Source organism: Larimichthys crocea, chromosome X, assembly GCF_000972845.2.
Source record: "Larimichthys crocea isolate SSNF chromosome X, L_crocea_2.0, whole genome shotgun sequence".
Lineage (NCBI taxonomy): Eukaryota > Metazoa > Chordata > Actinopteri > Sciaenidae > Larimichthys > Larimichthys crocea.
The window spans coordinates 38,918,134-38,931,894 of record NC_040020.1 but is presented as its reverse complement, the minus strand read 5'-3'; the positions used below and the strand labels follow the sequence as shown (position 1 = coordinate 38,931,894).

The 13,761-nt window shown below is 39.8% G+C and overlaps 1 protein-coding gene across 3 annotated transcripts; it reads right to left on the bottom strand.

Moving 5' to 3' along the window:
- Positions 1 to 6,815: 6,815 nt before the first annotated feature.
- Positions 6,816 to 12,073, bottom strand: htra3a (HtrA serine peptidase 3a). 3 transcript variants are annotated; one of them, XM_027283349.1, is made up of 10 exons: positions 11,415 to 12,073; positions 10,724 to 10,829; positions 10,344 to 10,563; positions 9,690 to 9,887; positions 9,455 to 9,487; positions 8,085 to 8,229; positions 7,940 to 7,990; positions 7,791 to 7,848; positions 7,519 to 7,614; positions 6,816 to 7,253 (listed from the first exon to the last, which is right to left on the bottom strand). In XM_027283349.1, the coding sequence occupies exons 1-10, from the start codon at positions 11,836 to 11,838 to the stop codon at positions 7,085 to 7,087; spliced, it is 1,500 nt and encodes a 499-aa protein (XP_027139150.1). In that variant the 5' UTR covers positions 11,839 to 12,073; the 3' UTR covers positions 6,816 to 7,084. The 3 variants fall into 3 exon arrangements, with proteins under 3 accessions (XP_027139150.1, XP_027139152.1, XP_027139151.1); XM_027283351.1 differs by having other exon boundaries at positions 8,115 to 8,229; XM_027283350.1 differs by having other exon boundaries at positions 9,690 to 9,884.
- Positions 12,074 to 13,761: the final 1,688 nt, after the last annotated feature.

The window sequence follows — 13,761 nt, the reverse complement described above, 5'->3', positions numbered from 1 at the left end:
GTTTTATCAGCTGAATGGAATTATTTTTATTAGTTCAAATACAGATGTAGACCATCTGTAGTTGCAGTTGGCTGGCTTTTGCTACTAATCTGGTTTGTACTATGTCTTCTCTGTAATTAGGTATTTTTTAATATGTTTTCCAGAATCTGTTATATTATTCTATTAAGTTTTTGGATACACACTGCTGCTTTGGGGAGATGAGCTCCACTGACTATCACAAGATCACGAGTCCACATGATTTAAAGTATGATGACAGATTGAGATTAAGTGAAAATACAGATTTCAAACGGGGAGAAGGCTCAGGCTCAGCAATGTCTCTACTGCCTGCATAAACATGACAATGATTTATTTCTCTTTTACTGGAAATATTAGGAATCTTTCTTTTTCGTGTATTTGTTGCTTTGCGTGCCTTTGTCTTAAGCAACTAATTGTGAGGTGTTATTAACCTTAACAATAAAAATCAATCAGTAAAAAGATCCTTTACACAGCACTGAATGAGTCCTCAGAAAATCATATGAGACTAATAATGACTCCTCTATGACTACTTAAAGCTAAGGCTGTCAGGATTTGTTTTTACATTACCTCTATGTAAAACAAACAGAAGGAAGTTTTGTTTTATCGCACAAGATTTGAGCTGTGAGCTGCCACAGTACAAGAAATTGTCCCTGTGTATATACATGTATCCTTTTAGCACTTTTTGACATGAATTGGTGGTGTTGGATAATAATGGCCAGCCTCGGATCATTGTTTATTTCAACTGGTTCTAATGACAGACCTGTTTGCCTCAAGTATTTACAGTAAAATGAATTAAACTGACCTTGTTTTACTCCAACACTGTGATCTGGCTGTTTTGGACCAAACTCCTAACATGAAATCCCGTGATAGTGAAACTCAGCAACCAAGTATTTTCCTACCCCTGGTGGGAAAGAGAGAGCAACTATTTTCTTGTAGTGAACTGTCCTTTGGGCCTATGTTGGATTCTTATTCTTACAACCTGGTGTGGAGCTTCTTGTTTTTAGATATGACAATTCTGGCACCCTCTCAGGTCATTAGAGAGCATGTGGTTCTCTACTTTGCAGTTACGCAAGATTACAGTTCCTGCTTTCCTTGGCTGACTTGTTGTTTATTTTCCAGAAATGTGTGTCCCAGACGTCTCCTTTTCTACTTTTAAAATGTCAAAAAGAAACTTCTGGATGCTGCATCCCAAAAAAAGCTAAATTACATACAGAATGTCCACCTGGTACTGCGAGGCATCACCATCTGTGAACAAATAGATAACCCTATCCTGTCAAAAAAACAAACCAACAAAAAGCTGAAAGCAAGCCTTTTACAGCTGCAGTAAAATGTTGGTTTGCATTCGTGTGCCAACTTCACCCACAGCATAACGGGCACAGCAGGCATTATTCTCATTAAGAGAAACTTAGCCAGCTATACAGCTAGAATACAAGGCAATTAGTCCCTTCAAACACTAAATAAACTACACAGGCAGGAGGGTGATTTAACCCACACAACGAGCTTAACCAACGCACACACATCCAATAATATTGCCAATGTGAGCACACACACACAGACCTGCAGAGGTCACAAGATGAAGAAATGCAGCTGAATTATTAAAAATCCCAAGAAATGCCTGCAACCTGAATTTTTATAAAGAAATAGACAGAGAGAGAGAGAGGGGTTGGGGAGTAGAAAGCACAAGCCAGCAGTCTGCCAGAAAGAGGGAGCTGAGAGACAGAGGAAGAGCTCACAGGATTTAGCTATCACTCTCAAAAGAATTTCTGGGCTCACTTTACTGTGTGGCTGAGTGTGTGCATGTGTGTGTTTGTCTCATTTCCTCAGTAGGGTGTATATGAGGGCATCCAAATCTGAGGAATTTGTGTAAAACCACAGCAAAGCAATGGCATTTGTCTCTACAGTTTTCCTCAGAGCTTGACAGAAATACCTCAGAGGAATAGTTTTGTAAATACACATTGTTTTCAGCTGGGAAGACTGATACTGCTCACATATTTGTGAGCTGACTATTACAGCATACACAGACAATTAGCATAGCCCAGCATGGAAGCAGGGGGAAACCAGACTTTCTCCAAAGAAACAAAAATATACCTACTAACAAGCACAATGTAATGTAAAAATGATTCATTACAAGACTTCAGGTAGTCAATAAAGAGTTATAGTACATATCTTCCTGTCAAATCACAACTAAAAACTATTTTGTGTGCTGTACTTAAACAAATGATATCAATTGTATTCATTAGTCAGCTTCATACTTTGAAGATCGCCTCATCTTTGTTTATCTGCTGCTTGGTGCAGTGTGGGTAACAGCAGAAAAGTGAACGGTGAAGTTAGGGGCCAGAAAACCAAAACAATTAAAAGTTGCTATAAAGCTCTTTCGAGCTGAGGGGAACCACAGAATCAGGTGGTAATTCTTAAGGTTCATCGCTACTTTTACACACAAGTGACATCATCTGATCTAACAGAGAAATATTGATTATAGCTTCTTAAAATAATAATAAAGTGTGAATTATGTTTGAAAATAACTTTAACAAAATGAACAAGAGTGGATTGGTGAAGCTGACCTGGCAGCTTGGATATCTATCTATCTATCTATCTATCTATCTATCTATCTATCTATCTACCTTACCAGAGTTTTTAACGTCAACCATATTCACACACAGAAATAAGAAATGAGAGCTCTTAGAGGAAAAAGAGCACAGTGTCCTCAGCACAGTCTGCTCTCTCTGAATGTTTGTTGTTGTACCTTTAGCACTCCAGGGCTTGAGACCAAGGAGAGTCAGCGGAGAATATGAAGTGTGAAAAAGAAATACAAATAGACAAGGCATGGATGTAAGGAACTAAAAGAAGACAAAGAAAGATGAGGCAGTCAGTGAGAGCTGAGGCTAAAAAAGGTGTGAAAAATATATCTCAGCACTTATGTTGGCACGTGTGGGCATGTACTGTAAGCACCAAACACAATTTTTTGCCTTTTCTTCTCTCAATTCCACCCCCTATTTTATATAATCACCCAGAGAAGGCTGTTTGAACTGAAAGGACAAAGAGACAGAGACAGACAAAGCAAGGGAGGAGTCGTCCACTGTCTCACTTCAATCCAACAACAACTTGACAAAATGACTGTGGATAGATCGAGTACTTGGAGAAAAACGCTTGAATCACAAACAGATCATACTTTGTGCAGCGTTGCACTCTATAGTATCTATTTTATCACACTGGTGGAGGAGTATAATGCTGGAGGAGTGTAATCATAGTGTGGATTCCAGGCGAAATACTCCACACAAAAACACATGGGTCTACTTAGCTTTTTCCAAGACTAATTGTCCAGTTGTGGAGCCTCAGTGTGGCAGAGATGTTGCCTTTAGCTGTATTATACTGTATGCTGAAGTAGTGTGGGAGTCTGTGTGTGTATGGTGTAACACTTAATTACTTTCTCTCAAAATTCTCTCTTCTCTTCTCTTCTCTTCTCTTCTCTTCTCTTCTCTTCTCGTCTCTTCTCGTCTCTTCTCGTCTCTTCTCACATTAGTTTTGGTCAGTAATGTGCTGAATCATACAGTGAGAGTTGAGGAGTTGGACAGATGGAAGTAGTTAGGGCTTGTACTACTGTAATGTGCTGTTTAACAACTTTTTTTTTTTTTTTTAATTGAGTCCAATCTGTCTATAGCTCTGCTGTTACACCAGATGCCCCAGTCTGCAGTCTGTTCGTCCAAAGATCCTCCAGCTCATAACTTTACTGTAAGCGTAGCCTCTTGAGCTTACTCGAGATCGAGAAGTGAAGCCACATACTGTAAATTTACTGTTTTATGCTGCAGTTTTTTCTTGGAACATTTCCCAGTCTTTCATTACTCACTCCCTTGACCATATGAGAACCCCACAGGCACACATCCAAAATCCTGAGCTGGAAGAAGTACTCTGATCATTTACTTAAAGGCCCAGTGTGTACAATTTAGCTCTATGGACAGAAAGGGAATATGATATGCATAAGTATGTTTTCATTATTGTCGAATCACCTGAAAATAAGCCTTTCAATTCTGCAGAGGGAGCAGGAGCCTTTTCTACACAGCCCGCCACGTTGAATTGCCATGTTTCTACAGTAGCCAGAATGGACACATAACACTGGCTACAAGGCCTTTCGCGGTTGCAGCCATCGTAGTTTCTTCCTACACACTTGGAAAACTTCACTGCTTGATACCACTAAATCATAAACACTGGAACTTTAAGTAAAAGTTGCAATCCATATATATAATAATCTGTAACTACTAACCATATCTGTCATATTAAGATGCAATACTTCCCACTGAAATATAGTGGAGTAGAAGAATAAAGTAGCACAACATGGAAATACTCAAGTAAAGTACAGCTAAGCACAGTACTTGAGTAAACGTAGCACCACTGATGTAATCAAAAGGGTTTTTTTTAATTATTAGAGATCAACGGCTCAATATTTTTATCCTCTAATTGCAGATGCTTCCATCTCAGATTCATTTGAGTGACACATACAACGCATGTGTGTTTGTTTGCATACAGCAGACACTGATTAGCATCCATTAGGCGCTGCTGATCGCACTCAGAATGTCACCAGGTTCTGAGGTCACGGATGACTCACAGTTTGACATTATACAGGACTTTATGATTGCGCCCTATAAATGTCTCTCAGCCTTTCTCTCTTTCTATCTCTGAATGATGGACAGAGAATGATGAAAACATGTGACTGAGTTAAAGGTCCGTCATTCCCTATGGAAGCCTTTCCTGGCGGTCTAAGGTCCCTGGACCTTTCAACCCCCCCTAGCCTCTTCTCAGCTATTGAGCCAGTGGTTAAAAGTGTGGGAAGAGTAGAGCAGAGACAGGAGATGAGAGGTGGATATGACAAACAAGGATGCACAAAGGCACGAAAAACAAAACTGAGGCCCTGAAAACAGGTTTTAAAAGTTTTTCATTGAATATTCATGTTACATTTTGGAAAAAAAATCCATAGTTGTGTGCGACACACTTGTGAAAGAACTGACCATTTATAGCCAATGGTTATATAATTCTTTTTTGGCTAAGAAGCAATGGTGGAAGGAGTGTTCAAACCTTGATGAGATCCTCGTACTACACTATAAAAATCCTTTTTTGTATGTAAGTATGTAAATATAATTAGGACATTGTACTTGAAATATTAAAAGTAATGTAGAAAAACTCCCCACTATGACTGTAAATGATAGTAAATCTTTCCCTGTGAAATATGGTAGAGTAGAAGTATGAAGTGAATATTACTGGTCACCTAAGCAGTGAATGTGTCATTCCATTGTATTTATAAAAGTGCTATTTATTATAACACAGGGTACTTATGATTACATATCCAGAAAGCAGCACCTGGTTCTGTGCTAAACAGAAAATATTTCGCCAAGGACACTCTGTTTTTGTTGATCACAATTAATAACATGTTTGGTCAGTTTGGTGAAATGATTGCAACAGAACAGTCATGTGGACACACACTGCTTATGAATGCAACATCCATAACAGTCCTTCATGTGGTTTGACATGTTTAACAGTGCCCTCTACTTTAGTCTCAACATTAGAAACCAGTCATAAACCAGAGCTATATGTGGACTGCTTTAGGAGCTTTACTTTACCTACTTATGATCTGAGCATTAGTTGCCACGTCAGGAGCAAATTATTATACCCAACACGCCATCTAGTGGTCCACTAGGGAATCATAATTTGATGCCATTTGGCCTGTAGATGGCGATACTTTCATTAGTTTAGATGAACTCATCCTCAGTGTGGACATGAAGGCTTTATTAGAGAATGTACTGCATATATTATAAATCACTTGGTAGATTAATGTATTAGATGCACAGCATATCTTATTTTTTTCAAGAAATCAATGCAGTGTCACAAAAATGTAAGCTGTGTGTGAAGAAGTGTGAGATCAGTGTAGGGTTTTATTGTCTGTGTAAGGACAAACTGCTAAGTCCTCTGTCTGTCCCACTCAGGCTAGTCTCGGGTATGACAGTATGTCTTGGCTTGACTAGAAAACATCTCACACATGCCTGAACAACTGGGTCGACGACACACACACACACACCCAAGACACACAAGACTCAAAGGAGCACATGTTACAGAAGGACTCCTTACTGGGCGACGTGGTAGTAATTTGTCTACTCTGGCAGGTCTCTTATTATTCTCTCGGCCCATTTTTTCCTTTTTCCCTTGATCTCTTTCCCATTCTCTTTTCTTTTTTTCTACACAGTTTTTCTTTCACAGTGTCGAAGCCAGTAGTAACATGGCACTGGCTTCATTCAAATAAGCAACGGAGATTGCCTGTCTGGGTCCAGTTTATGGACTGTGTACATACACACCAGGTGGGGGTCATTTTTAGGTAGGAGACATCGGTCTAACACTGTCCTAAAATTGTGTCATGTTAAGCCATCAAGAACAGAGTTTGTTCAGATCAACTGTACAAGACTTAATTTTATTTTAAAGCAAAACCTTTGTCATTAAGTTCAGGCTGAATTTAGATCATCTAAAAAAAGGATTTCCTGTCCCCAACTTCAAGGTTCAGAAAATGTTATTCAGGATTTCCATTACCAAAACAGGAGAGGATAAAAGACAGTTTTCCAGTAACAGGACTTTGCTGTGTATGTGAGTGAGTGTCTGCTTAGCTTTGTTTAAATTAAAGAGAAAGTCTTTCCAAGGCAGCGGGGGAGGGAGGAGGGATGAGGGATGAGAAGACATAAACAGGGGAGCCGAACCTGCCTTCCGTGTGGATGGACAACAGCTGCTGAACAGACCGTACAGGGAAACACATACCACTCGCTGTTTGGACGCTTTTATTCTGAAATTCTTTGAGCTTCATATGATATATAGTGCAATATATCTGGAGTATTGCACTAAACTATTATGTTTATCAAAACGGACTGTATAATAAAACACATCCCTAAAGTTCAGCTTATCAAAATCCATCAAACAAAATATACATCATCAGACTGGGAACTTCAAACACTTCAGATCAGTTTATATTGCCGTATATGGCTTGATCATAACAGTTTAATGCCCCATTTGTTCGCACTTCAAATAAACTGCCCTTTCTTCAGTGTGCAATGACTTGAGGGTTTATGTTGAACAGTAAATCATCATTGCCTCGACGAATCTCAAGCAGGAGAGGCTGATCACGTCGTAGCACCTTGTGGATGTCCGCAGTGGTCTGGACTGGCTGTCCGTTTAATTTAACTATAACGTCACCTTCCTTAATCCCTCCACTAAAAACATAGAGGAAAGAAACTGTAGTCACTGATGTGTTATAGCAAAAGCACAGGTACAAAAGTTGTAATATAAAATGTGTATGTGATCACAGAATTTTCTAATCCCAATAATAATCCATAAATAACAAATTACTTCATGCAACCACTTGATAAGCTCCGATAAGCCCATTGATGAACCGTGGTCTTGTTCCTTGTGAGCTTTCGTCAGTGCTGTGTGTGTATGTGTGTGTGCTTGGATTTTTGCATGTGTGTGCCAACATACTTTTGTGCTGCACTGTCTTGTATGACCTGTTGCACCAAAACTCCACTGCTGACGTCAGGAAATTCTGGATTCTGACGTTTCAAGTCTGCTACGAGTCTAATACACACAAAAACACAAGACCAATAATGTGAATCCTGATGAATATACCAATATTAATAATACTGTTGCTGATAAGATTTACTTCTTTCCAGATGTTGCAAATTTCACTGGAAGCTGAGGGTTTGTAATAAACATTTACAATCTAATGTGTGTGTGTGAATGTTCTAACTCACGTTTTGGTGACAGTGATCATCCTGATGCCTAAAAAACGTCTCTTTCCTTCAGACAACTCTGAAAACAACACAAAAGAATAAACCAGAGGAAGCTGGTGCAGCACCTCAAACATGGAAAAAGTCATTGAATTTCCATTTGTGGCTCTCACCTGCATCAGACTGTGGTTCCTCTGTAAGTTTTTTTTGCAGTCTTGCCTTTTCTGTCACAACAACAGTGACAGCATATTAGCATTTCATACATAGTATTTCTACAGGTATTACAGCAGGATATCAAACCACAAACATTGTTTCTACCTATGTGCTGCTCATGCTCTGAGCCCTGACCTTTGCTGTGTTTGGCCTGTGACTCTGTGAGGAAGCGGCTGATTCTGTCTGAGGGTATGGCGAAGGAGATGCCTGCTGTCACTTTCAGAGTGTTGATGCCTATCACGTCGCCATCCTGAAAGAAATACACAAACATGTGCAAACATAGAGAGCACACAGTCAATTCCTCATGACTGAATCTCTAATACTATACTAAGTGTTCATCTGCATTTGGGGTAATACTCAGTAGAAGTTGATTCAATCTTATTTAAAGGAAAACTGTGTCACAGATGTTCAGAGGTCTGGAGCTGAGCTATGCCAATATCACTCCTGTCTGTGGAGAATAAAAACTTATTTTTTACTGATTTGGGTTTTTTTCTTTCTTATTTTGATTAATTTCAGTTTCATACAATTAAACATTTATTTGGGCTTTTTTTTATTATTTAAAGTCCCACTGTGTAAAATGTAGGGGTCTCTATATACAAAACATTACAGAAATGGAATATAATATGTTTTCACTAGTGTATAATCAGTCAAAAAGGACTGATATGGTTTTGTTAGCTTAAAATGAGCCTTTTGTATCTACAGATGCCACAGGGTCATCTTCCAAAGAGTCTATGTTAGTCTACTATTTTGAACCACTATGTTACACTAGGCCATTTGTGTTTTTTTACGCATTTCACGATCACCATAGTTTCTCCTTCACACTAGGAAAGAGAGGGTGAGGTGAGGGGGTTGCAGCAAGCAACTATAATATATGCTAAGTCTGAAATTGGTTATTTGTGTAATAATAATAATAATAATATATAATAAATAATATTATATTATATTATTATATTATTATTATTATTATTATTGTTATTTTAATACTACTTTAATAATTAAAATAAATCAAATCAAATCAAATCAATTTTATTTATATAATCCAAAATCACAAATCTTCACAGTAGTAATTGGAGAGAGTAGTAGGAGTCCTTATAGCAGTTGTATGTACATCATTTGCCTGTTTTTAGATCCTCAGCATCAAAAGGCAATGCCATTATAGTTTTATAATCTTGGGGTCAAAAGCCCATGTGGAGTTGATATGCATATAAAATATTTCTGTTTTATTTAAATTTGTTTGCATTTTAATGGGGCAAAAATTACACAATACTATGTTTGAAATACGTATATCACCATAATATCTGTATAGTACATTTGTGGCTTCCTCCATTTTTAAAATATATATAATGCTCCAAAATTACATTCCATCTTGACAGATTTCACTGGGTCAAGAGCCTTTTTAGACCTAGAATGTGGACCTCTGACAGACTCCCTGAATAATTCTCCAGATTCATACTGTGTTAGTCATCACTACTCACCAAGTTAACAAGAGGTCCTCCAGAATTTCCATACTTCTCACACACAACATGAAATATGAGACAGAGACAATTACATTCATGATTTTAGAATGGGAGCAAAAATACACAACAAAAGACATGTCAACATTTCTACGTGCATCTGTCCTGAACAAAAGAAATGTTCAGGCTGTAAGCAGGTCGCAAAACTGTGTGTGTGTGTGTGTGTGTGTGTGTGTGTGTGTGTGTCTGAGCTCACGTTAATAATAGCATCAGTCTGGATGTAGTCCATGTCTGAGTCCTTGATGCCCAACTCCTTTCCGTCTCTCTGAGCAGTGCTGACGATGCCGGTGGTGACAGTGTTCTGCAGGGCGAAAGGACTGCCAATAGCAACCACAAACTCCCCTGGTCTTAGATCAGCAGAACGGCCCAGAGACAGCACAGGAAGCTTCTTCTGCTTGCATATACAGACACACACAAACACACAAGCACACATATAGACATGTCATGTACAGAAAGAGTACAAAACAAAAGGATGAAGTGTGGAAGACATTTGGAAAAGAGACGGAGAGAAAAGACACAGTCGGAGACAGAAAGAAGAAGAGTTTAATGCTTACAAAACTGTCTAACTATTTGAGGTATGGGTGTGAGAATACACACATCAGCGCTGTGTCTCTGAGTCACAGAGCTGCTGTTTATGAAAGTATTCCTGCTTGCCCTATGAATGTCTAGCAGGAAGCTGTCAGAACTTGGCACATAGACGTGTCAGGATGTGGCTTTTTTTGTATTAGGGTCGAGGAAGTCAAAAATGTCTGTGAATTAACATTTTTTACATTACTTTGGAGGAAAAAAAAGTGACAAAAGATCTATGATCTTGACTGGATGTAGCTGTGTTTGCCGTAGATGTTCTCACCTGAGGATTGACCTTGATTGTGGCGATGTCTGCCTTCCTGTCTACATCTCTGATCACGGCCTCGTACGCGTCGCCGTCGTGGAGCTGCACGCGCAGCTGGGGCCTCCCTGCTGCCATGTAACTTGTGGTTACCACGTGAGCATTGGTCACAATCATACCTGAGTGGGTCACAATAAAACCAGAGCCACTGGAGAGACGAACGTGACCAAACAGATGATGTCTGTAGAAAAACAGGAGGAGACCAACGATAAAATCTTTGGAGAAACTGATAAATGATGGAGAAAGTTCTCTGTTGAGCTGTTTGCTTTATGTGTGTCTTTAACGCAACAATCCGTCCTCCTAGTGGAGCTTTAACATCATCTAACACACACATGCCACACCTTACGAATAGTTCAATGTGGACAACAGCAGGTGCTATTTTCTCCACCACGTCAGCAATGAAGTTGAACTTATAGCGAGGGCTGCCGGGACGGACCAGGGAAAGACCTATACTGACATGAAGAAGAATATAAAACACACACAAAATAAACCATCATCGTCCACAAACATGACTGTAGGAATAAATTACAATTGAGACCACATAGTTTACACTGAAAGGTAAAATAGTGTGAGAAAAAAAAGACGATGAGGAGGATGGTAAACCAAGGAAGATTCCAGACAGTCACAGTTCAGAATGATCCTCCAGCACTGTTAAAGTTGGCTGTGTATTCTCAGTGCATCCGTGTTAAATGCCAATATGTTCCAAAAATAAATCCAGATTAGGTCTGCAACTAATAAGTTAACAGTCCAAAGTCCAGAGTCTAAAGTGACATCTTTGAACTTAATCACACAAATGTTCAGCTCACGATAAAAGCAACAAATCCTGATACTTAAAATGCTGAAATCAGAGAAAAGTTGATACATTTTTGCTTGGGAAAAGGCTAAAACAATGAAATGTTGAAATATTTGACTACTTGTTGCAGCTCTATTTCTAGATAATGTTTTATAAGATAAATGCACCACAGTTTAGGGATGTTTTGAGAATGTCCACCCTCCAATCTGTAGCTCTCCGACCACCACCAGCAGCCCTACCTGCGTCTGAAGGTGAACAGGGTCCTTTGTGCGCTTGGCTAACTCCTGGTCTCCCCTTCTGTTGAGCTTTGCGGCTGGCTGCTGTCATCTTACACACGTTCTCGTACATTTTCCCGTCGCTTCCACACACTTGATGCTCCATCTTACACCGGCAGACCCCCTTGGAGCCTCGCCGCCTTCCCACGGCGAGCAGCTTGCACTCCAGGCCATCCCCGCAGGGCAGGTCGTTTTTACGGCCACAGGGGTCTCCCTCCTGCGGTGAACACACCAGGCAGCAGTTACATCTGTCCGGGACGTACCCGCCAGGGCACCTGGGGCTCGGACACGAGCTCACATCGCACCGGGAGGCGCACTTGTCAGAGCGCACAGCTCCGGTGAGGTCGTGCGTAAAGAGAAACGCCGCGGCGAATAAAAGCAGCTGCATTGTGATAACGCCAGATAAGTTGGATGAATTTTAATTCTTTCTTTATAACATCATATTAAATACATCCCTAAAATATCCCGCCGAATTGTTTCTCTGTGTTCTCAGCCTAATTTAATAAAAGTTTATACCCTCTCCACTTCACAGATCTATGGCGCCGTTTGAAGAATGACTCGACCTATGAAACTCTGTGTAGATTGAACTCCGCACTTTGCCGAGTCATCGGGTCCCGCATATTCTGACGGCTCTGTGACTGTACATTAGTTTTGTAGACGAGATGTCCCGGAGCCTGAGGCGCACTGGAGACAGGGACACTCTCATGAAATGAAATTGGTAATGCGCACCATCTAGTGGGCACAACAACACAGAAGGACACAATGTAAAAGCAGCGTTTAGTTTGACATGGACATGAACGCAACAAGAGAAGACATGCCTAAAAAACAAAACAAATATATATATTCTTATTAATAGTATTAATAGGCCTATAGAAAATACAGCATTTCATTTCACAGACAAAAAATATTTTTCTATTTATTTAATTACTTATCTATTTTTTATCTGTTTTCATTTGTAATCCACAAGGTGGAGCAGTTTGGTCATGATCAAACAAGATGCACATTTGCTGATAGATGACAGTATGAAGAATTGCGTCTGTGGCCTCGGCCGCTGCCATATTGATAGTCCATCTAAGGTAGGCTAAGGTGTGGGTCATCAGCGGACTTGAGGTGGGCCAAATGACCTGGGTACTCAAAGAAGCCATTTGTAACAGCACTAATAAAAGCAGCCACACTGTTAACTATGTAAAACTTTAAGCAGTAATACATTTTGAACTGGTAAATATAAAAAATCAGACTCAGTACAGTTGTCATGAACAATGAAATTAGCTATAGAACCAAAAAAAAAAAAATAAAAAGTTTTTGTACCATGTTGTAAACATGTTTATTTCTGCTGTGAAGTTTGATATTTGAATACAGGCACTAATGGAGCCTGACATGTTCTGTAGCCAGCGCCAAGTGGCCGTTTGAGGAAGTGCAGCTTTTGGCACTTCACATGGGCTTCACTTCACAGCCATGGAGGTTGCCGCTTAGTCTTGAGCTGCAGCAAAATAAGTGGTAGTTGTACCGGTGTTACAGTTTCAGTACAGCCCCTGCAGGCAATAAATGTTATATTCTATAATCTAAACTCTCACTGTGTGATCAAACAACCCAGAGTTTTAGAGGACCTGTCAGTCAGTCAGAGTGATAGCAGGCTTCCAATGCTGCATATTTCCCACATAGTGGCAGTGTTAAGCTATCTGTCCCCTGCTACTTCTTCCTGCTGACAGACACTGATCACATTGCAACCCTGTTGTCACATTCTATTTCCTCTCCAGATGTGCGCCGCATCCCAGTAACTATGTGTGGGTGCCGTCTTTGTCTAAACAGATGAATGTGTGTGATGACACCTCTACCAGTGTCACGGTTGGAGAGGGGCATGTGGGCGTGTGGTGGTACACGTGCTTCTTTTGCACATGTCTGCAGAGACGTTTTAATGAGAGCAGTTACATTATGCACGTGTTTGTGTCCACATGACAATATCTGTCATCAACACCTCCATTAAAACCATTATCAGCGTGAACTGTGAGGGTGTTTGCACTGTGGAGTGATGTTGACCTTTAAGGTTTTAGCATCACTACTTATCTGCCTACAAGGTCGTTGATTATCAAGTTGTTTCCATGACCTTGTTGATGAACTATGCAAATAGCGTTGGCGTTGCCCTTCAAATCTCCACTTTTATAAGTACTGCTGAAACAATTAGACGATTTGTTGACGATGGCAACATATTTGATCATTCATAATTAGCTGCTTTATCAGTTTGATATTGTTTTTAATTGAATAACTCTGGATTTAATTGTTTGATAAAAATAAAAATAAAAAGAATTGGATA

What these genes read in the sequence shown, in the direction of transcription:
- htra3a (XM_027283349.1), bottom strand. Translation starts at nt 11,838, where the DNA reads ATGCAGCTGCTTTTATTCGCCGCGGCGTTTCTCTTTACGCACGACCTC. An exon ending in CTGTTCACCTTCAGACGCAG is followed by an intron (nt 10,830 to 11,414) that starts GTAGGGCTGCTG and finishes ATGTCAGTATAG; the next exon opens with GTCTTTCCCTGGTCCGTCCC. An exon ending in CACATTGAACTATTCGTAAG is followed by an intron (nt 10,564 to 10,723) that starts GTGTGGCATGTG and finishes GTTTTTCTACAG; the next exon opens with ACATCATCTGTTTGGTCACG.